At 40.3% G+C, this 24,586-nt stretch overlaps 1 protein-coding gene across 1 annotated transcript in view; it reads right to left on the bottom strand.

Moving 5' to 3' along the window:
- Nucleotides 1-24,364, bottom strand: part of MAN2A1 (mannosidase alpha class 2A member 1) — a 131,850-nt gene extending 107,486 nt beyond the window's left edge. The window contains exons 1-2 of the mRNA XM_082783086.1: nt 23,898-24,364; nt 11,324-11,584 (exon numbers count right to left, since the gene is read on the bottom strand). Coding sequence (XP_082639212.1) covers nt 11,324-11,584; nt 23,898-24,032 — 396 coding nt within the window. The 5' untranslated portion in view covers nt 24,033-24,364. The remainder of the gene's footprint in view (nt 1-11,323; nt 11,585-23,897) is intronic.
- Between the last annotated feature and the right edge of the window lie 222 nt (nt 24,365-24,586).

The following is a 24,586-nucleotide window of genomic DNA, read 5'->3' as shown; positions in this document are numbered from 1 at the left end:
TCTCTGGTAAATCAAGTAACTCCAGAGTAACTCTAACACATTCTTATGAAATTTAGATACCAGACAGCTTCTAAAACAATCTTCTAACATAAGTTTAGACCAAAGTTACCATACCCAATTTTTATTTATTTAGAAACATTGTCTTATTTCCTAAAAGCAGACTGAAACTGATAAACAATCATCTGGACAAGCTTTTTACTTTCTGTACGATTTTAAAGACATAGCTCCCTTGCACACTTCTAAAATTCACTTCCTATTTTTGAATCATGTAAGAACTTTACAGAAGAAAAAAATCTATTTAACTGGCATTTTTCTCAAAGAAAATCCAACAAAAGCTTTCAATCTTTCTGATTTATCTTTAACATCTGAAGAAAAGCTATAAATTTACAGTAAGTGTACAAAAAAGCAGCCTTTATATATAAATATATGTGACCTTTTACAAAATAAAGACAGTTTATTTAAAAATTCCACAAAACTAATTAACTTTAACCTTTCCTCAGCTTCAAAGAAATTGTATAGTATGGTTATCTGTAATAACAAAGGACTTCATTCAAAGAAGTTTCTTCCAAAGCTATGCATTTGGGTGGTAATTAAAAAACAAGAAATACTTTCAAAAGGTAAGAGCTTTAATAATTTCAGTGTAATTCCACTAAAAGTGAAGCACAGCAGAGTACAAATTTATTTAAACTGAGTAAATAATGTATTTATTTAAACATTAGTCTCAAAACAAAACTAGAACAGAACCTCAAGATGCCATGTTGTATCTTCCCAAACAGAACAAGCCAGCTATTTTAAGCTGTTGCTACAGCAATCTAGCAGGAAGTCTAAGAGCATAAAAAGTCTTTTCTTTCCCCCAGCACATAAATTACATGATATTTACAATCTCGTGGGAATGAAGAAAAAGAGCAAATGAACTATGATGGAAGATGTAGATTACATTTTCCTGTTTAAGAAACACCTTTAATCTCATAATGAAATTGTGGAAAGGAAGATCACCAAAACTGGAGTTACTCTAACACATTTTCTGTATGGATTTTGGTGCTTGAAAGTGTGCAAAAGCGTTTGGGCACAGAGTTTCCTGCCTTGAACAGAGGACATGTTCATACCTGATAAATACATGAAGTGAGATTACAAATTCAAATACAAACATAAGTTTCCTCTAGGAACAGCATATATCTCTAATGAAGGTGCAAGGTCAAGACTGAGTGGAAGAGCACCATAAGTGATAGTGTAAGAGTTGGAAAGCGAGTAGAAGATGTGAGGAAATGAATGAAGCAGAAATTGACTTTATTCTGTAGGGGTAACAAAACTTGGAGTTATTTATGAATTCTCCAAGCAGGTCAGAATCTCCTCTATTAATTAATCGAGGACATTGATTTCATGTCAAAGGCATAAGCTCTGGAAATGTGGGATCCACTGAAAACTATGAGAGCACACAATAGCATCAGACACTTGCAATGCCCAGTGAGCATTCTGGGCATAAGCAATGCCCTGAAGAGAGAAAGGTAAAACTTTAAGTAACATAACCAACCAGGAAACTAGACAGAACATTTATAAGTTACCACATAAACACATTGCTTTGGTAACCACCTAAAAGGTCAATAATGTGCATGTAGTCATGTCAGGTCCTTCACTGGAAGCTGATATTTTCTGTATCAACACAGTGTTTGCGATTGCCAATGTAAACACGTCGCTGAATCACACTTATGGCTGTAGAACGTGCAGCATTATAATGGTAGGTACAAATTGTTCTAAGACACACCAGGATAAGAGTTTTCAGTTTCTAAAAGCTTTGAATGTTGTGGTTTTGCACGGCAAGTATATGTATAAAGTGTTTACTAAAAGTCCCATTGCATGGGATACTTTTACATGATGATATAGTAACACAAGAATAAATCATTACTCATAACAGGTCAAAAACTTGATGTGTAACATAAAAGCTCTGTTATTAAGCAGTTTCTTCCACCTATCAGTGTTGAAACCAGTGACTAGCTACCCGAAGCCAACCTTCAGCAAATTTCTGTAAATAGATAAACTGGCTTCTATCAAATTAAGTTTTCTAGATTTTTCACTATTTCCTTTAGCTTTCAGGACATGGGCTTTTTAGAAATCTGTATCCCGCATTCTCAAAGCACAGATTAGATATATGTGTTTCTCATCTGTTTTATTTACACAGTTGGAACCCATAGTTGGTGCAACACCCAGCTTCTCTCCTTACTTATTTTATTCAGAGTATCTAGCAAAGGTATATATTTCAGAAGTTGTCTTCTAATATAAAGAAGAAAATAATATAATAATATAAAGAAGAAAAATGATCAGGCACACAGCCTTTGGAATTTTACATGTTCAGTAAAAGGTAGTCAGCTAGCCATTGAACCTGACCTCAACTTGGGAAAACAATCTAAACAAAAGGAAGGCATCTACTCAGGAAAAAATGTAATTTAAATACATTAAGCATAAAATTCAAAAGATTCTATATGCAGATAAATGCAAGCTGTAGAAAAATAATTTAAAAAGAAAATTCAATATGAGCAGGTTAAAATAAGGAGACAGGAATAAAATGGAATAAGCTCAATGTTAGGCATTTCTCAGACAACGTGACCATAAAAGACTTGATTAAGGTCTTCTCTAGAGGTCTCTTAACTCTTCTTTCTTTGTGATCTGATATACGCCTGAATCTCTCGGGCTCTATTTCAGGTAAAAGTACTACCTGTTCTATCTGCTTCTCAGAGTCTGTAGATAGAGTTGTCTGCTTGAAGGTACATAACTTCTGCATTCACTTAATCTGGTATCTGAGAAAACTGTTTTATTCTACAGACAGTAGTATCGTAGAACACTAAAGCCATAAGTCAGATACATGCTTCTGAACCTAGAATAAAGAATCATGCAACCAGCAGATGCATTCATTGCAAATTCCTAAAACGATGTATTTAAAGACATAAGTATGGGAACTGAAGGAAAAAAAAAAAAAAAAACCTCTTCAGAGCTATTCTCTCAAATTTCTTCTAAAATGTTCCCCCACAGAGGGAAAAAAAAAAAAAGCAACACTTAACTTATATAACCCTCTGCACAAAGCTCTTAAAGGCTAGCTTCACTGAAGAGTAAAGATGAATTTCATTAATGAGGCATCAGGAGCTTCACCATTCACAAAAAAAGGAGGCAGATCCTGCTTCCCATCCATTTCTGCCTCTTACCTGATGTCAGCTCTTATGCTCGTCTCATGTATCTCCTTGAATTAACTCAAATCATTACTCCAGGAAAATAATATTAAAAAATAATCCATAAAAAGGCTTCCATGGGGTTTACAAACTGAATTGCAACAGTTTGATAAGTGCAAGAGCTGAAACTGAACCAAATACATAGAAGTGGAGTGAAAGAAGGAAATGAGCCTTGCAGCTCGTCAATCAAAGCTATTTCAGTAGCAGATAGCAAGCAAGGGAGGGCACTGTAAAAGGAGATGTTTTTCACATGTTACTCTTGTGATTTAAATTGGATAGAGAAAGAAGGATGAGCTGCTAACAGTAGCAGGATTTAAATGCTGCAGACAATGGAGTGGAGGAGGAAAAGTGACTTCAAAGTTACTTTACACATTGTTAAACAAAAGTCAGACACATTTAAAACCACAGCTCCTGATTTCTCAAGCTGACCATGTTAGACACTGTATACTCCCCAGCTGCTTCAACTTAAACATAATTTCACTAAAAATGATATATGGAAAGAGGACTCAATAACTTTTTTTTAAACACCATCTCCAGAGTAGTATCTCAATGCAAAAAAAAAAGTGTGTGTGTGTGAGGGGGTGGGGTGGAGTAATGAAATACAAATGTACACCTGACAAACTTTCTTCAACAAACATTTGAATTCCACAAAAGCGGCCTACAGGAGTCACTTACTATATGAACATCATAAGAGTTAAAACATTCCAGTGGTGGCAGGTTTCTGTCCAGCCAGGTAACTTAAGAAAAAAAAATAGATCTGAAACAAACATCTGCCTGAAGAAATTAAAGTTTTGAGTTGAGTCGACCTTGGCTTGCTGCCAGATGCCAGCTTAAGTGCTCTCTCACCACCTTGCCCCTCTACAGGACAGCTGCCAAAATAAGATGAAAAGCTCTGGGGTCAAAATAAAGACAGGGAGATCACCTACCAGTTGCTATCACAGACAAAACAGATTTGACTTGGGGAACATTTTTTTAGTTTATTGCCATTTTAAATGGAGTTGGATGGAGAAAAAGACAAAATCTAAAGCAAAAATCAAAATCTAAACCTCCTCCACATCCCCCGTTCTTCCCATGTCCACCTTCACTCCTTCATTCCCAATGCTTTTAACTCCTCCCAAGAGGTGGGGGGGGGGGTGAATGGCGGCTGTGCCCAGTGTGCTGCTCCTTCATCCTAGGGAGGGGTTCTTTCCACAATCCTTCATGAACTCCTCCAGAATGGGTTCCCTGTGGACCACAGGATCCACATGCTTCCACATCCTCCAAAGACTGCAGGAAAATACCTGCTCCTCCAGAGGCTCTCCCCCCTGTTTTAGCAGCTGGAGCACCTCCTCCCTTCCCTTCCTTTGTGACCTTGGTTTTCAAAGGGTTGTTTCTCACACATTTTTTTTCCTCATTCCTGTCTTTCACAGCTCCTGCACAGCACTTCGCCCTTTCTTAAACACACTCTCCCAGAGGCACCAGCAGCTTGGTGGAAGAGCTCCCTTGTGCCCTGCAGTGGAGCTGTTTTGCAGCTGGCTGGAATCCTCTGCACCACATAGCCCCTGGCTAACACCTGGGCACCTGTATACCCAGTACATTCCAACCTCACCTCTGTGAAACATATATTTAAGAACTCTTATTTAAATGAAAATCTTCAGATACTCTTCACAGACTTGGTTACATCTACAAATATAGACCTACAACAAAATCGTAGAGACATGATCGCAACATTGACGAAGGTGGACAATACACAAACACAGTGAAACTCTACCCACTGTCCCTTCAGCAAATCACAAAACAGATTCCCCGCAAGTATTTCAGTCTTTGGCAATGTCCAGTCTGGGTTTTTCCCATTACCTCTCCCAGTCACTGTCCTTATCATGCCCCAGGTGGAGGACTGCAGTGCATTGACCTTGGCTGCACAGGCATCTGGTAGCCAACCAAGGACCACCCACCACAGGCCTTTAGCATAAGATATGAAGAAAAGCAAGCAGTGTTAGACTGGAATACAAGCCACCATAATGCTAGGATTAGCAGTGCCTCATCTGGGCCTACACTAAATATCCGAGCTGTATGAGATGATGTCACATCACAACTCTGCAGAAATTGCTTACACCTCTGAACATCATCGCTGTTCACACATGTGTACAGTGCTTCCAGACATGCATTCTGTATTGCTAGTTCAAGGAGGACAAGTAAGGTTATATGAATATTAGGTTAATACCATGTTTTCTTTCTATTCTAGAACTTTATTTTTGAAGAACTATAATTCTTCTATGAAATGAAACCTTTGCAGAAAGTCAAGTGTATACTCAGTAAATTTGCCAGTTACCTGTGAGTGACCTTAATACTGATAAACTCTTTCGACATTTCAGACATGAAGACAGATTTATTTAAAAAGCAACAATTCATGGAATTGTACACATTCCTGTGAGTTCTTCTTATGGATCGAGCTTGAGTTCCACAAGTAAGCTTCTGCAGTCTGCAAGATACCAGTTTCTACAGTCCAAAAAATACGTAATTTTAAGGTAATACATGTTAAGTAAAAAGTGATCTCAATCCATGCTCACACGAGTTTTTGTGCAAGTTCTGGGAAATGCAACTCAGGAAACAGATCTTGCAGTTCTCTGAAATAAATGTCTCAATGACCCAACATGCCACCTAGGGAAGTTTGCTGCCTGTCAGAGTCCAGACCCAGGATGTGGTAGAGGGACTGCCATAGCTTGTCTGACCCTCTCACTGCTACTCCCTGTTTTTCCATAGGGGCAGCAATGATACTGCCAGGGGGAAAGCATACCCCATCAGAAGTGACTACAGAGTTCTGGGGGCAGCAGTGAAATGGGGGCCCAGAGGGTATTCTCTTCAATCCTACCACTAAGGGGAAAAGGTATGGGGAGGGTTCCAAACCCCCCTGTCATAGGCAGGGATGCCATTTTAATATAAATCTCCCTTCATTTAGTTTAAAATGGTTCGCCCTTGTCCTGTCATCTGTCCTAACAAAAAGTTGCACTCCATCTTTTTATAAACTCCCTTTAAGTATTGAAAAGATGAAATGTGGTCTCCCTGGAGCCTTTTCTTTTTCAGGATGGGCAGCCCCAGCTCTCTCCACCTTTCTTCATAGGAGAGGTGCTCCAGCCCTCTAATTATCTTTGTGGCCCTCCTCTGGACCCGCTCTGACAACTCCACATCCTTCTTGTGCTGGGGGCCCCGCACCTGGATGCAGCACTCCAGGTGGGGCCTCACAAGGACAGAGCAGAGGGGGACAGTCCCCTTCCTACACTTGCTGCCCACTCTGTTGATGCAGCCCAGGATGCAGTTGGCCTTCTGGGATGCAAGCACATACTGCTAACTCATGTCAAGCTTTTCATCCACCAGAACCCCCAGGTGTCTCTCTGCTGGGCTGCTCTCAATGAATTCTTCTCCCAGTCCACGCTCACATCTGGGATTGCTGACCTCACATGGTTCACATGGGCCCACTTCTCAAGCTTGTCCAGGTCCCTTTGGACGGAGTCCCTTCCTTTTGCTATATCATCTGCACCACTCTGCTTGGTATCATCAGCAAACTCGCTGAGGGTGCACTTGATCTCACTGTCTACGTCACTGATAAAGACATTAAACAGCACCAGTCCCAAGACAGACCCCTGAGCAATACCACTTTGTCACCAGCCTCCACTAAGACAAAGAGACATTGACTACCACTCTCTGCATGCGACCTTCAAGCCAATTCCGTGTCCATCATTCAAATCCATGTCTCTCCAATTTGAAGATCAGGAGGATGTCATTCAGGACAGTGTCACAGGCCATACAGAAGTCCAAGTAGATGATATCAGTCAGTCTTCCCTTGTCAACTGATGCAGTGACTTCATCGTAGAAGACCATCAGATTGGTCAGGCACGATTTGCCCTTACTGAAGCCATGCTGGCTGTCTCAGATCATTTCCTGGTCTTGCATGTGCCTTGACATTGCTTTAAGTGGTGATGACAACAGGATTTTGGGTTCTGTGACCATCGAAGCCTATTTGCAGATCAACATCTGCTTGGGAGAGACAACTGGGAACGATGGATACAGGAGAAAGTTACCAGCAGCCCTATGAGAGAGTGACTGACAGGGTTGACAAGCAACAGGCCTGAAGTGAGACACAGCAGGATGGCTCCAGTGACAGGAGTGTGGCAATGGAGGGACACAGGCTCTTGAGGAAAGATGGCCATGAAGACAGGGGGAAGAAAAAACCGCCTTCCTTAAAATACTAATACAGAATCTGTTGATGTATGGGCTGGATGATCAGACTGTAAGGTAGGTGGAAAACCAGCTGACCAGAAAGTGGTGATCAGTAGCACACAATCTAGTTAGAAGCTAGTAACTAGCAGTGTATCTCAGGGATCAGTGCTGGTCAGTGCTTGTTGCAAAGAAGACCAATGGTACTCCAAGCTGCATTAGGTAAACTATTGCCAGCAGGTCAAAGGAGGTGATCCTTCTCCTCTATTTGGTACTGGCAAGGCCAGGCCTGAAGTATTGTGTCTAGGTCTGGTCTCCCCAGTACAAGAGAGACATGGACACATTGGAGAGTCCAATGAGGGGCCAAAATGATGACAAAGACTGTAGCAACACTCCTACAAGGAAAGGTTGATAGAGGACAGACTCTTCATACCAGAGAAGAGAAGACTCAGGGATCTCATCAGTGTAAATAAATACTTGAAGCAACAATACAAAGAGGACAGTGTAAGGCTATTTTCAGTGGTGCCCAGTGACAGGACAAGAGGCAATGAGCATACAGTGAAATACTAGGTTCCCTCTGAACAGTAGGTAACACTTCCTCTGTGAGCGTGATGGAGCACTGGCACAGATTGCCCAGAGAGGCTGTGCAATCTGCATCCTTGAGGTATTCATAAACTGCCTGGATGTGGTCTTGGGCAACCTGCTCTGGGTGGCCCTACTTGATCAGGGGATTGGACCAAATCATCTCTAGAGGTCCCTGCAAACCTCAGCCATTCTATGATTTTAATATTGATCAGCATTGGGTTAAAGAAAAAAGCCAGGAAGAAAGTAGGATTCAAAAACTTTCACTGGCATAAACCCAAGCCAAATTAGGCCAAACTCAGTGCACTTATGCCAAAACATTCAGAAGACAGATGCCGTTTTCATCTTTCAGTGCAACAGCATCCACAGTTAGAATGGTCAAAGGCATTAATTAAAAGTTACCTCTTCACTTGACCAGGTTACATGACTGCAAACTAAGAACAAATTTGGAATACCTAGTCAGTAAGAAACACAATAAAAGACAAGTACTTCCTTGAGATATTTCAATTTCTTTTCTATTTATAAAATACTGATAAAATAAGAAAGGTCTTGGTAAAAACAGTCAACAAAATTAATAAAAGGATGCACCCTGATTTCAGTATGGCTGCTTCAGAAGACAGTCATATTGTTCCAGGCTTTTCAGTTAAAGCATATGAAAACTTACCAATTGCATGTTTTGTTGTTGTTTTATTTTGTTTTTCTTCCCTAAATCAGTTTATTGCTTCTCTATACTGAGGGACTCAAACTGCTGAAGTAACACAAGTCTTGAGCAAGCACTTGCCTCAGTGAACACTGAACAGAATGAAACACGGTTCATGCCTCTTCAGGCCACCTTTTTTGTTGTTGTTAGAAGTGATTTATGCCTTGTTTTTAAACAGAGCAACATTGCGAAGTACAATGTTAGATGGTTCAGTAGTTGAAAGGGACAACAAGGACACACCTCACCATCAGTTACAAGACTCTCCAGCTCAGCATGATGGCTGTTGAGATTTCTATCTTCAAGCACAAATTCCAGACACATCTTGAACTACTGACATAAAAAAGTGTCAAGTCATAACAATATTTCATCCAGAGTTCTTCACTTTGTGAACTTAGTTCCATTCTCAGCCCTTTGAAAAAGTGTGCATTAGCCTTGCATTTAATCTGAATGACATCAATTCTCAATTCAATGTTATTTTGAGCAGTCAGCTCTATTACAGCATCCTTCCTACTTACACCATATGTAATGGTGTGCATCATTTCTTGTTTTACATTTCTTTTCCATGAGAAAACATCATTCAACTATCCTATCCAAGAATTTTTGGGCTCTCATGCTATTAGTAAATGGTTTTCTCCAACTTATGCACAGAAAATAAATCTCTTGGAGTAACAAGACCTGGTAATATTACTCACTGAAATGTTAGAGGTTTTTAATCCATATTTGAATCTATTCTTATAATGCTCTCTCTATTATGTATGACTAAAATGGATTTCCACAATTTATTCAGCGAAGCATCTTTTGCCTTCATTCTCATTATCCAAATATCAAGTCTCACCTATGTTCTCTTACTATTTTTTTTTAAGTTAATGCTTAGGAACACAGTTAACATAAGCTGTTTAAGTATTTAAAATATTAAAAAAAATCAATGTTCTTCAAATAATCTGCTCAGAATTTCTCAGTCTTTATAAAAATCTAGAAGAAAAAAATCAACTAAACTTGCAGAACACCTCAGGCTTGGTGAAGCTTTAAATAGTAAAGCTGGTATTCAGGTGTAACAACAGATCAGTTAACTTAGGCTAACTTATTATTACCAAAATTCTGCTAAAATCAAGGTCTTCGATTCTTGTAACTGAAATGTAGGTCAGACTCACAGGATGAGAAAAATCAGTATTAAAGTGACTTAAGGATGATGGCTGATAATCTGCTGAGTACAAGGTACTGATGCAGTGACATGAAGAATATTACAACCTTCCCAGCCTGGTAAGGCAAGGAAATGAAGTATGAGTACAGGAAGAGTAGGTACATTAAATGATAGCAAGTACACGTTCTGACATGCCACATATGTGATATGAAACATGCGAACAGTTTTAGTATATACTTTCCATTCACAACAGGTTAACAGGTCCAATAATTTAAGCCAAAACATTTCACCTGAAAATTCACATCAATTCACATTAGCTTATTTCTAATGTACCTTAAAAAAGTGCGTTGTTTAACATATTAACAGACTGTGTGAGGAATAACCTGTTAACAATCCAGTAACTTGAAAAGATGTAAAGGCCCACCTACTTCACTTTCCTGTACAGAAATTATAATATATAATACAAATACGAACAGTTAGATATTACTGCCTTTAAAAAACTGCTTCCTCTGTAAGAGACATATTAAGGTAGTGCCTATCCCTGAAGAGCTTAAAGGCATTATAAATGATAAATCGGAGGTTACAATTGTTCTGATGCATACTTATTCATCTCAAGTCCATGTCTTTCTCCTACAATAGAAATACTTGCATTTTCAGAATGAGAGAAAAAGCTGGTATTCAGAATTTAATCTTTGCTTTAGAGTAGCTGAATATTTATAGTACTCCCACAAGACTCCCCAAAACAGTACAGATCACAGACTTCACACAGTATTCATAGCACTCCTGAAACACTCCATTAAAACTGAATATATAAGAGTCAATGAACTCACAGGCATCACCAGAAAGCAAAATAAATTCAACTTGAAGCATTTGACTTTAAAAATTTCAACCAGTCCAGTTCATGCCAACCAGTTGACATAGTATATGTTCCTCCTTTCTGATCAAAGTGCCTATAAAAACTGGAGACACACTGGAATGCCGAAACACAAAAATGGTATTCCAAAGGGCAAACAATACTGGGTATTTTCTTAAATGATTACTTTTTAAGCATGGTTTGTCTTACCCTCAAGACCCATCTACACATGTAACCCTCAAGTGTAAAACCTGCTTATAAGTCTATATACTATTTCCACATTATTTTATATCAGCTTTAGAAGAATCTGGGAAAATAGACTCTCAAACTCTTTCCCCAGAGCTTCTGAGAGTACTGGACAATAAACAGTGGTTAATCTTAGGTTGTCTTCTCTTAATAACTTTAAAGCATTCTGATATGTTGGGTCATCTTAATCACATACTATTTCCTAGACAGCTTAGAAAAGGTAAAAGGAACTGTTTCATATCATTTTCCTTTAAACACAACAGGCACTTGAACAATTCTATTACATCTTAGATTAGGTGATTAGTCCTAAGCTTTTACCAGTACTTGGGTATTTTGAGAATTATGAAAGGTAGTACTCCAGAAGAATAAAAGAAAAAAGATGTACTTACCTGTACATCTGAACTACGGCTTCCACTTTTTGAAGCAAACAAACAATCCTCAGAATCAACGGCAAGTGGAACAGAAGCAGAAGGAAAGAGCTCAGAAAGAGACCCTTGACTGAAGTTTATAGCCTCTGGATTTTTTTGACCATCCTTTACTGATTCACTCAGATTGATCACAGAATCTCGTATATTTGAAATAATTTCATTATTTTCTGCCAACAGGCGTTCAAGATGATCTATTTTTTCTTGCAATATTGAAAGTTGACCCTGTTAAAAAAAAAAAGTCGATTATTTTCTCAGACCCATTCTTGACAATCTTTTAAAATCAATTTCACAGTAGTATATCATCACACAGAATAAATAATCTTTATCCTATGTCTTACATAAAGACAAACCAAGAAATTGAACCAACATAAGAGACCTTCTCCTCTCAGAATAAGGGAAAACAGCAAAAGTGATAAAAAGATATTTTTTAAAAGTCACATTGTTTTAAATACTAATTATGCCAAATTCAAAATTTCCATGTCTATCAAACATCTTCAAAAAAATCTAATATTTTCATTTGCCATCATATTAGGACACAAAAGAGAAAGCTGTTTTATAGGAGGCAGTCCCATCATGATGGAATTAAAAGGATGTAAACATTTTAATACTTTACATGTACAAGGAAAAACTGTTTCAGTATATATTAAGTTTCTTATTTTCAGCAAAATTTGGAGGGAAATTAACAGAAGCTAATAAAAGATTCCTTAACATAGATTATTCCTATGAACAAGTGGTAACTGGACAAACATCAATATATTCCTTCACAAGACAATTCAAACTAATAGTAGTTTCATTTAGATCATGTTCAGTTGCTGAAGAACAGGATTCTAAAGATGATCCTAATGTATACCATGAAAGGAAGGACAGAAGATAATATCAACATGCACTGAAAGAAGTCAGCATATCTCCAAAGCAATTTGGAAAGAGAGGGGCAGGCAGACAGCACAAAACAATTCAAAGCATTTAATCACCATATTATACCAGCACCTGGAGGTAGCATAGGAGGGGAAAATGCCTGGAAATGCTCTCTGATGTACTAGCCACCCATTCCAAATGATTTGAGGTATGCTTTTTTCAAATATTAGTGTGTTAGCTTTTCCATACTCACAAAAGGCCAGATTATTTAAAATGTTTTTAAGGTTATTTCAGCTTAACAATAATTTCTTTCTTTCCTCAGGCAGATTTCAACTTAACAATAACAAAAGATAGAAAGTAACTGTGTGTTTGTTCTGCATTATTAAAGTCGTGGTCAGACCCCAAAATATACAACGTCTGATTAAGTTCTGTCAAAAAGCTTTCATTGTAATAAAACCCGCTGCAGATTTGGGTGTTCACATTTTACCCATTGCATTCATCACAAATAACACATATTCAGTAGACAATTATTCTGTGATCTATGCTTTTTAATGACAAGTTAAACTTTTCCCTGACACCAATGCTTTTCCTGTTTTTTCCCCTGACACCAAGTAATACAGAAAATTATTAGTAACAGCTTTGGTGCATGAGACTTTTTCCCCCTTTAGCAATCATTCACTTGAGGCCTTTTGCATTTTGCTTTTACGATACAATTTGCCTTCCTCAAATGCCAATTAATTCCAACTTCTGTAGTTAGGCTGTAGTTTGCAAAGGACTAAGCCTCCTTTGTAAATTGTAATGGGTACTTTCTTTTAAAACCTGTTCAAGAAGTCTGCAGGAATAAAAAACTTCTCTAAATATGAGATACCAATCAACCTCTTAGGATCTACTAGCCATTTCTGCAATTTCATCTTTATAGGAGTTGTTTATAATTCTATAGAAGATAAGGTGTAATATTTTACAGTTAGTAGGTTTGTCCCCTCCTTTTCTGTGCTGTGTAAAATGCTGACCCAGTGTTTTTCTTTGTTCTTATCTCAATACATCCTGAAAATAACAGGTTTTAAAATTCAACACACGTGAAACCTTTTTATTTCCCAAAAGACAAAAATATATTTTGACAATAGATCCAGAATAAGTTAATTGAGATGAAGGACCAAAATCTTAGAATCTAAACTGCTTAAAGACAAATACTAGAAACAGAATAACTGAAAACAGGAGATCAATATGCAGATGATAGGGCACTGGAAAGAAAAAAGTGTAGTCCCATGCCCCCTGGTGGCATAAAAGAAACAACCGAGACTAAAACCTTCCAAACGATACATTAAAAATGGTATGCACCCATTTTAATAAAATTAGTACTTTCCCGTTCAAAAAGTACAAAAGAAAGGTTTCTCTGCTCACATAATAGCCTGTTATGCCACTCACTCTTAAAGTAAAATGCATAAAGTAATACTGATTGGGACTTTACAGGCTGCCCAACATAACCTCTGATCTTTAGATTCCTAAAAAATAAAACATAGCTATCATGTACACCAGCTATTACCTGCTTCGCTGCACACAGCTCTAGTTCAAAGTTACCAAATGTGTAAGCACCTAAAATGCTGTTCACACCTACCCCACCAGTATATATTCTTCCTTTGAACTGTAAAATCAGAGAACTATTTAAAATTTCTCTTTCATGTATGTTCTAGAAATATTCTACCTACAAGAGAAGAATATTATATTGCTGAGCAATAGCCTGTCAACTACTTTGCAGTAGGTTACAAGACTGATCTGTTCTATGTTGTCTAGGTAAGTATTGTCTCTGTCCAAAAGTTACAAAAACACTGAATACGTGGTTAGACTGAACCTTCCATTGGCATATACTGCCAACTTCTGTCAGTCAGACACAAACTTACAAACTTGGAGGTCAAGTCACACTTCTCATATCTATTAGATGGACCATTCTTTTAATTTTTATTTTTTTTATAATTTAAACCTCAAAATATCTGCATTAAGTTCTACCATTTCACTGTGTATTCTGTGGTAAAATTCTTTTAAATTAAGTTCCCTGTTTCTTGTGTGCTGAGACAGTAGATTGCTTCCTGTTCATTTTCCAGTAAAAAATGTATAGTTACGTAATTCCAGCAATAATTTATTTTTATGGTGGAGAGTTCAAGCCTACCTTGAACACTGAGCAGCAGTGATTTTTAGAATATTAGGCACAGAACTTTGGAGACAGATATTCTGTTAGCTGGAGATAGAAATCTTACCAGAATTCCCACTGTAGAAACTAACAAAGGATGCTAATTAAGACTACCTGCTTTCTTTTTTTTGAAAGACTAGGAGATGCATCATGTTTCTTATGAAGATTTTAAACTGGACATGTACCAACTCAGCTTGAAAGCAAAATATCAAATAAAAAGCTACAGGTAAAAATACGTAACTATGGCCTCATGCTGCAAACTAACTATCAGGCAACGAAGTTTTTGTAGACACTAAAAAAAAATATTTTAAGTTTCCGTTGTGCAACACACCAGCTATTAGAATTAAATTTCAGAAACAACTGTGTCTCAAACTAGAAATGGATCCCAGCTTTCACTCAATATAAATACAGTGAAAGCAGTGTCAGGAATCCATTCTCAGATTTAAAAATGGTTCAAGTATCAGAAAGTACTTTTTTTTTTTTTTCAGTCCTCACTCCTTACTCATTTTAAGTAGGCAGGAGTAAGACGGTGCTAAGAATGTAGCATTCAATAGTAAAATTTCTTTAAAATTCAAAGATGAACACGGAAAATGTTCAAGAACAAAACAAAATTTAGTTTCAACACTGTTAGAGGAAAATAGCTGATTCACACTGCCCCTTACTGATTGCCAGTAATGGGTGTTGATTTACTATTAAAACAGCTCAGAAACATACCAGAGAACCTGACGGGTCTAATCAAAAATGAAACACACAGGACATCTTTTCATTACTAAAATCATCAGTATTTGTTCTAAATTAAGTTTGAAAATTTTCCACACAATTGGAAGTGGGTGTTGTTATATTTTTAAATCCAAGCAGAGATGTATCAATTTTACCTTAAGCAATTCTGCCTGAAACGTTGTAATCTACATGGCTTTGTGAATACTGGATAGCAAAATAAGAGGTATGCTTTCTGGATAAGTCCAAATAGACTGAGGCTCAGTCCAAATGTAGACCATTAAAAGGATGCTCTGTGAATCTATATACTTGTTTGGAATAAGGAAATGCAATGTAAAATTACAGGAATCACCTAACTTACACAATCAGTCTACTAGTTTTTATTAACTTTGGTATAAACTTCTTTCTTTCATCTCTCTCCATCTTCACGTACTGGTAAGGTTGTGCAAATAAAGATTTGATTAAGAAGAAAGGGAACCCAGCTCTCGCTCCACAACAACAGGTATTAGTGCATGAAGTGGAAAGTACCAACAAATCCAAATTGTATCCTGGAAGTAGGTACAGCTGCACTAGTAAAATAATGGCATCACACAAGTAGTGCATCTCTTTGCCATCCCCATGGTTACACAGGGTTGGACTGAAACAACTGAACCTTCCCAAGTGAGGACAGACCAGACCAGCTCATTCTCCACCCGTTTGGAACAAAAAACATCCATACCTGCTAGCTGCACTGAGCAACCTGCTGTTACCACCACACAATATAGCTACATAAACAGTTCCCTATGCTTCAGTCTTAACCCTTCAGTGGTTTTCAAGCCCCAAACATCCCAGAATGGCCTCTGCTTCCCCACTGCCCTCTGTTTTGTCCTTGTCTATTTGCATTTGGTACTGCTCTGATACATTGCAAGGACTCACTCCAGAAAGGAGTATTGGTACCCGGCACAAGTAAGCAACTCCAGTAACACAAGGAAAAATAAAGTTGCTTTATTCTGGGCAAGGCAGAGCAGCTTCTCCTATCTAAGCACTGCAGAAAAGGGTATTGCAACTTTCATTTCCTCAGTGAATGCTCACTCACTCCTTCTTTAAATACAAGACCTTTCAAACAGGCAGCTGCTGACCATTTCAAGGAAAAAGAAAGGTAGCTCAAATAATTTAAGCGGGAGTATGACAGGCCCATGAATGAGGAATTCTCACAGAAACTGGCAGACAGAGGACAAATCCACATGAGAGACTTCTGAGGTTAGGTCAGCTAGAAATTATTATTATTATGTATCCAGAGAGTGAGCCAGCAACCACCAAGCGCTTGGTTCAAAACCAGCCAGAGCCCATTCTCCTTCTCACCCACACGAACAAGCCGGAGACCACAAAAGAGCTGGCAGAGTCCTGTTGAAGAGGCTCTGGTGCACAAACGAGCAGTGGTGAAGACAGCAGTGTACCACAGCGAACAGGGTTCTCCTGGGGATGTGGAATTCAAGTCCGGATCATTGCCTATACAGGTTCACAACACTGAGCATTTAAGAAACTTCACGTGTCCTTTTCTGATGGCACTGAATTCGCAGTCATCCTAATCACTTCCTGTATCAGCTTCTTATACCTGGAAGTAATTATTGATATCTTCACAAATCATGTACTAACTTGACTAAAATCTTGATACAAGCCTCTGACCAGATGCAGCATACCAAGATGGTAAGACCAGAAAATATTCTCAGTTCACTGTGCAATCTGAGCACTGTACAGTGAACAGAGCACACTAAATGTAGAATTTGAATGGTCATGTCCTCTACAGAAAAAAAGCAAGCAGGTAGAAGTTAAAAATACAGCACGATGTTGCATCAAAGCTTAATATTTGAACACACTGACTGTTTCAGCGTGTATTCACCTTGTGAGGTAGGACACAATGAAAAACCAAGCATACAGTACAACAGTTAAAAGCACAAGTCAAGGTTCAAAGCCTTTATTAAGCTAAGCAGAAGGTTTCTGTGCATTTTTAATCATGAAAATTACATAAATAACCTTTTTAAGGATTTCCTGCCTTTAAAGTACCATTCAAAACAAGCTCACTTTGTGAAGACACTAGCATTCACCTGAATTAACTGAACTACAAAACACAAGTCTACTCTCTCAAATGAAATAGTTGTTCTAGTCCAAAGATAAAGTAACCTAAAAAAAAAAGGTTTTCAGGAACTGATAGACTTTAAAATCCTTTTAACAAGTGTCATGATAAGAAATAAGCATTCTACATACTATTACTCTAGATTTAAGTTTCATGTAACTTACGGAGATAGAAAAAAGATGTTGTTAAGGCCTAATTTGACACCATTATCACTGAGCTGAAGGCTGGGAGAAAGAAGGGGGAGATGGAGACAAATCTAGAAGCATTCCCTATATTAAGTCAGTTATCTGAAGGATGTTCACTACTTCTCAGGCTGGTAAGTTTTAGGTTCATTTCCCTTTTGGTTCCCTTCCTAACCCTGTACTGAATATTTATTTCTGTAGTTAAAATGGCTATCAGTACAAAACTGAAATGCAGTTTACATGGCATCTGAGTACAGGCATTTTAATTATTTTTATTTGAACAAGTCAAAACTTAAAATAACAAAATCATGTAGCAGTCAGAAAAAAAGGTCAAGCTAAGAGCAAACAAGGAAATGCTCTCTCTCCATTTAGTTTATGCAGTTTAAGCTGGGCATTGACCGTAAGTAGCAGAAAGGAGTTCTGCTTTATGGGAGGTGTTACTGCTCTTCTGAAGAATATATTTTGTTCAACATTTTTCACTAGATTTAAAGACTAATTGAAAGAAGCTATTAGATTCTGCCCGACTGCTGTTTAGCCAGAACTTCACTCAAAACATACAAGAAACAAAGACAAACACACTCTGGAACATCAGGAAGTACAAGGTGTTTTTTTTATTTTTTGTACTTTAGTACAAAACTAGTTACTGACCTATAATTACATTTACTATGAGAACCCCTCCTCCTTTACAATGCACCAGAAGCTCAAAAGAAAAAATAAATTTTATTTTTATTTTTTTTTTTATACTCAAGAACATTCCTGTGACGCTCAAAGGCTTTCAGATAGTGATTGCTGTTAATCAGGCTTTGTTTGTTTGTTTTAAGTAAGCAAGTTTCAAATCCAGGAAAATGGTAATTCCTTCTGTAACTATTCTGATTCAACATTCAATCTTCTCCAACACGAAACTCCTAAGAATGCTACTAGAAGTCACTGCACTCACAATTACTCAGTGCTCAGACAACTTAAACTACGTACAACCTTAATTACTACTACTTACATTTCAGAGTGATAAAAACATTTCCTGATCATACAGTTTCCTATACTGCTACATACAGCAGTGCTTGAGCTTGTTATACAACATAGGCCAGAAATGTACCCACAAAAATAAACCCGCAAGAACATGAAGCAACAAAAGGCGTGTATTTATAGTTCAGGTAAGCCACTGATTTCACCTACTTCACTACAGCAATGTACCTAACAAAACCATAGCTGGGAAATGTATTTCTGGTGTATCAGGAGTTATTTCAAAAGCAGAAAGCGTGAGGACTTGCTGTGACACTGGAGGGAGACAAGATTTATTCTGCACAGAATTGGGGCACACCAAATGTCAGGCATGAGCTGATTCGCCGCAGCTGCAGCCACCCAAAGGAGACAGAGGGTTATGTGACGGAAGGTAAGGCTTCCTCAAAGTAGGGGAGCTTTTACTTTGGAGTACTTTTGAGGTAAATCTCAAAAGATGCCTTTGTTCAGTGCACAGACTCATAGAACTGCTGATGTTTCTGATGTGTTTGGCCCTAACATCCTACTGTTACTGCTCCACCCTACCATGATTCATATTTTGGCCAGGTGATACTAATTCCAAACTATTGGCAAGTACAGATGAAACAGCACTGCACACTGCAACAACCACTGCTTGTGCCATTTACAAAGTATGTGATGGATGCCTTGAAAACATGAAGCCAGCAGAGAAGCATTAGCAGAACCACCAACTGCCAGGCCTTAATGTTTTGCGGGAAGGACACAGGAAATAGAAATAAAAGCCAGCTGCTTTTACAGGAACTGTATTTGATTGTCTCTGTTCGATGCGAGGCAGCTACAGGGCCTGTAAAGGCAGTTCAAACACATGAGAAGATCAGAGTAAGTTTCAAATAATGATGGTCAAAGGCACGAGGGTAGGAGGGGTGAAGGATCTTATTCAAAACAAAAAAATATATATAAAAAATTGGAAAACCCTAAGGATCGAAGTTGCTGTATGCTTGTGCTTTCCTTCTAATAAAATTTAAGGGAAACGCCAAAGATACCAGAAGAGCAATCCCTTGGTCCCATTCCAGTTACCAAGCAGAACCATGGCAGACCTGAGTTTCAAAAACTTACTTCCAGAAACAGCCTTGCACACCATGGGGATACGTCCCATAAAAGCCAAAGCAAGCTGCGTGAAAGTGGTTAGCAGAAAAAGCTCAGTTCCAGAGCATTGCCTATCAGGTAACAACAGAGGACGCTGTGTTGCTCTTCTGTTTTGCCTTGCTCAGGCGTAAAATGCACCAGAAATGAATTTTCGTGTGAAGACTACACAAAGGCTATATATTTCTGATGCAAAATATTCTTACCCAAAAATAAATCCTCCACTTAATTTAAAATACATTGGATTTTTAATGTTTTTCTTTGTCTTACGCCTTAGCATGCATGGCACACTCTTGAATGAAGCAAAATTTAGAATCAGAAGAAATACTCCACCAGCCTGTGTAAATGAACAGCTTTTATGGATTTGTTCAAACTCAAGGTAAAGTTAGTTGATAAAATATGCTGTGTTAGCCTAATGTTTGTTTTTTTCTGTTTGGACCCAAAATACCAAATAGATTAATACGTGCTTATCTGTATTTGGTTTTCATCTGTATACAGTAACACTGGTTCTTCAAGTGAAGTTCCTTATGGACTTACTCCACTTCAGACTCAATTTGAATGAAGCTTTCATTTAGCTGTATCAGTTTAGTCCAAGGACCACTTGTACTTGACACTCAGTGCACAGGAGACAGCACAGGACTCACCACTTCAAATCTCCATCCACCACACAGCCAAAAGATTTCTCAAACAATTCTGTTATTGCAGACGGAAAGAATATCCTCCACCACTCTTCAGCAAATTCCACCAGAAGACTTATACTATAATCTGTAGTGAGGGTTGATATGTTAATAATCAAAAAAATGCATCTAAGGCTCCTGCACCTTAAGCTTGCCTCTGCACAATGCTGCAAGGCTGTTCCTCTTGTGAGACAGGACACTATGACACATGGTATCTTGACATGTGTTCTGAGACAGGAAACATCTTATTCTGACACAGGATGCTAGGTTATGCAGACCAGCTACACAGCTCGTTCTTCTCACTTTCAGTACCCTTCATTAGTCTTCTCAAACTCAAATGATACCTGGAACATTTTCCTCTCCATTCACAGATACAGAAGTTTTAAGACAGCCATACCGTACTGAAGTACAGTTCAGTTTCCCTAGCAGCTTATCAATTTACTTATCTAAAGGAACAGGAGGAAAGAAAGGGGAGTAGTGTATTTTAAATCTCAACCAGCAACATTTCTGCTATTACTCCCAAGAGTTTTTAAAACAAAAGTAACCACTGTAGTAACACTGCCTACACTGAGAAGGGTGAAATAAAGTACACAGCAACGCTTGAAACTTCTAGAGCAGGTCATCGTCAACTGCTGATGAGCCCTCTGAGGAGACTCTGCGCCAAATGCTGTTTCAGAGCGTTCATGGGAAGCAGTTGTGATAACAGCTTTGGAAATCCACCCCGGAGTCATGCTGAAGGAATACAAAGCAAAATAGCAAGGGAGAGGCAGGGAAGAAGGTCTATGGAAAAGTATCAGAGTCCACGGTACACTGCAGCAGACAGAAATCCTACAGTGACTACAAATAAGGTCTGAGAGAAAGAAAGTGCTTGTGATATGGCCATCTTCAGAATAATATATTGCTGACAACCAGGCAGGGTCCATGAAGTTACACACAGGATTTAGAGAGGAGAGGCAAATAAGGCAATCTCCATAGGTTGTACCTAATCTTCCCCAAATTAACGGGGATTTCAGTTCTGTGGCAGCATGCAGATCTTCATATATGATTTAAATGCACCATCAGTGATGACAAGGCTATAAATCACTTCATTAGCTCAGGCTCTATTACGGCTGCCATGATGTCACCTCACTACAGAGTGCGGGCAATGAGAACTTTACAAGAGACCACCGATGCCAACTTTTGCAAATTCAACACTTAAAAAGACAAGATATTACCAGTACCTCCAAAGTCAGACCAGAGATTCTCTTTAAGACAGCACTGAAAAGCATTTACAAGCACCTGGATAGAGATTATGTAAAGGCTACTGCTTAGGGGCATTCACACTCCCTGAGAGATCTTCTCCAAAAATTACTTCTGCAAGACATTCATTCCTGTTGGCACCCTTGAACAACTACCTAAACTCTCAAACTAGAAAGCCAGCTCAGGAAGGGTAACTCTTGACTACAGATAATGGCAGATAAATCTGAAAAAAGGACAGGTTCACAAGCCTCAGCCTGATGTACACGACCCTGAGATCATGCAACGAGAAGGCATATGGAAGAAATAGCAGAAGTGAAAGTTGAGCAGCAAATCCCCATCCTGCATTTTACTACTGGTATTACACACGATTCTCTCAGTGAATACAGACCAACAGGCACTACCAGCTAAAAAAAAAATCCAACTCTATTCCTGGCAGAAATTAAAGTAAAGCCTAGATAGACAAATGCTGATGAGCTACACAGGAAGCTGCTTCCAGAAGAACCCACTCCTCCTCTCTGAGGCTACTGTATACCACAGAGCTCGGGGAGAGCAAGCTAATCAGTACACAACTTCCAGGATATGCAAGGTGAAGGATGCTCCTACCAGAGCTGCACAGAGAAACAGCAAAGTTGAAAAATTAGCACACTGTCAGATCAGAAAGAAGTAAGAAGTGAAGCTATCTGAAAATCTGTGGGGAAAAAATAATAAAAAAAAAATCTCAGCTCCTCCTTCCAAGCAGTAAGAAAAACTGACCTTTCTCATCGTGAAAGAAAATGTCTTCTTAAATCCACGGACACACAATATCCTGCTGCCAGAGCTTTTCGCAAACAAAAGCAGCTTGAAGTTTTTACATCTGTGGCTGGTTTCACTTACAGTACATTGAGTTCCAACAACACCTCACTGACATGATTTTTTGTAAGCTAAGATAGCGTTTTCCTTTCCAATATTGTCGGTGGCTTCTCTTCCCCTCTTCATCTTTCATATTGACTTTACACTGACGCATTATATGGCTTGAAAACATTTGCTAGGTTCCAGAGGTTTCCCAATTTAAAAAAAGTGAAAAATTCCTATTCAGAACCCTACAGACAGCAAAAAGGAAATGACAAAGTCACATTGGCTTCACCTGTAACTTCTTCGAAGGATAAAGCAGCAAGAAGAAAAAGGGCAATTTTTCCACCCAAAGGAAGGACTGAAACAGTGCTAAGTAGTGAGAGTGAGCAGCCTCGAATGAATTTAGGTATGGAAAAGGCAGAAAGAGTAAATGCTGGCGGAATGTTCTAGGAGTCCGAGGGGAGGAAGGAGGAGGTGAGGAGAGATGCTTGGCTCCTTACGTTGTATAAAGAAGAGATGTTACAGCAGACTGAGGCACCAGACCTTTCTCTCGTAAGAGAGAAAGCATTACGCTGTAGGACACTGACAGAAATTTCAACTGCAAGACACTGACAGTGGAAAAGCAAACACATCTAATACATCTTCCAGGTTTCAGTATTTCAAAGCAAATCCTGACATTAAATAAAAATAAATTAAAAAAAAGGCCACCTATGTACCAGCTGCCCTGTCCTATTCTTTATCTGGATTAAACTCAACTGGTGAGATAAAAGCACATGAGGTGCTCTGCTAATATAAGATACTGACCATACCACCAAAGCAGCACTTGTACTAGCTTTTACAAGTATGACACTCAGTATTACTCTCCTGCCGGAGCTGTATATTGAACAGATGCAGCCGCAGTAGTCCAGCCTTGTCTCGCTTTCTTCAGAGCTTCTTTCGTATTCTCTTAGTTCCTGAAACAGCTAGCGGCTGACCTCTGAACTGTAACTCGAAGAAACAAAGGCAGAACTGATCCCTGCTCCTTCCATACACTTCAGCCAAGGTTTTTTTGTTTTTTTTTTTGCCGTGGCCAGAAATAAAGTGGTGCCAAGTATTATCTTTGCGTTAAAGAAAAAAAAACAAAACAAAACAAAACAAAACAAAAAAAAACACGGTTCTATCGGAAAAAAAATAATAATAATAATAATTTTACTTTCTCGGTGAGCGATCTGAGGTTTTTAAATTGCCCTGACACCCCTCCGCCGCACTAACACCCCGTCCCTTTGTTTTCCTGCCGTCAGGAGGGGTGCATTCAGCGCAGGCACCGGCTGCGCCGCCCGGCTCCCCACACTTTGCGTTTTGCCCCACGAGGCGCAGCAGCGTGCGGCACAGCCCGGGGCACACCGCACCGCCCCGCACCGCCCCGCACCGCGATCGCTGCCCCCCCCCCCAAACCCCGCTGCTTCCCCCAGCCCCAACCCCGCTGCTGCGGCTGCGGGCGGCCCGGGACACGCGGCGGGGCCGGGGCAGCGCCTCCCAGAGGCCGCCCCCGTGCCCCGGCGGCGAAGGGGGGATGGGGGGGGGGGAGGAGGAAGCGCTGGGCGGCGGCGCCCCCCCGGCGGTGCCGTGCGGCGCTCACCTTGGGGAAGGTGCCCTCCCGCCGCGGGCTCTTGGGGTGGTCGAAGTGCCCGCGGTCCAGCATCAGGTAGAGCGAGAAGATGACCACGCAGAACACCGCGCTGCCGAACACCGTGAACTGGCGGCTCAGCTTCATCGCCGCCGCCTCCTCCTCCTCCTCCTCCTCCTCCTCCTCCTTCCTCCTCCTCCTCCTCCTCTTCCTCGCTGCCCCCCCGCGCCCCGCGGGGAAAGTTCCGAGCCGGCGCCGGGCGGCGGCACCGCGGCGCCGCGGGGGCTCCTCCGGCGGGGCAGCGCCGAGCCCGCTCCCAGCGCCCGCGGCCGAGCCGGGAGCCGCCGGCAGCCGCGGATCGGGCGGGCGGGCAGCGAGCGGGGAACTGGCGGCGGCGGCAGCAGCGCCGCGGGGCCGACCGAGCGCCGCCGCTGCTCCGCTTCCCGTCCTCCTCCTCCTGCGGCCGCCCCGCTCCTGCTCCTCCTCCTCCTCCTCCTCCTCCGCCCCGCGGCCCGAGCGCTGCCGCCGGCGCCCGCAGCAGCCCCCGCCCGCCGCCGCCGGAGCCTCACGCTCCGCCCCCGCCCCCGCCCCCGCGCGGGTGGGCGGTGCCTGCGGCGGTGTCAGCGCCGCGCCCCCCCCCCCCGCCCCGCGCGGCGGCCGTTGGGCGGCGGGGAACGGCTGCCCCCGCGGGCAGCCCCGCC

This window comes from Aythya marila (genome assembly GCF_965140915.1).
Source record: "Aythya marila genome assembly, chromosome: Z".
Lineage (NCBI taxonomy): Eukaryota > Metazoa > Chordata > Aves > Anseriformes > Anatidae > Aythya > Aythya marila.
Note: the sequence above shows the minus strand (reverse complement) of the source record. Positions and strands in the feature narration are given on the sequence as shown.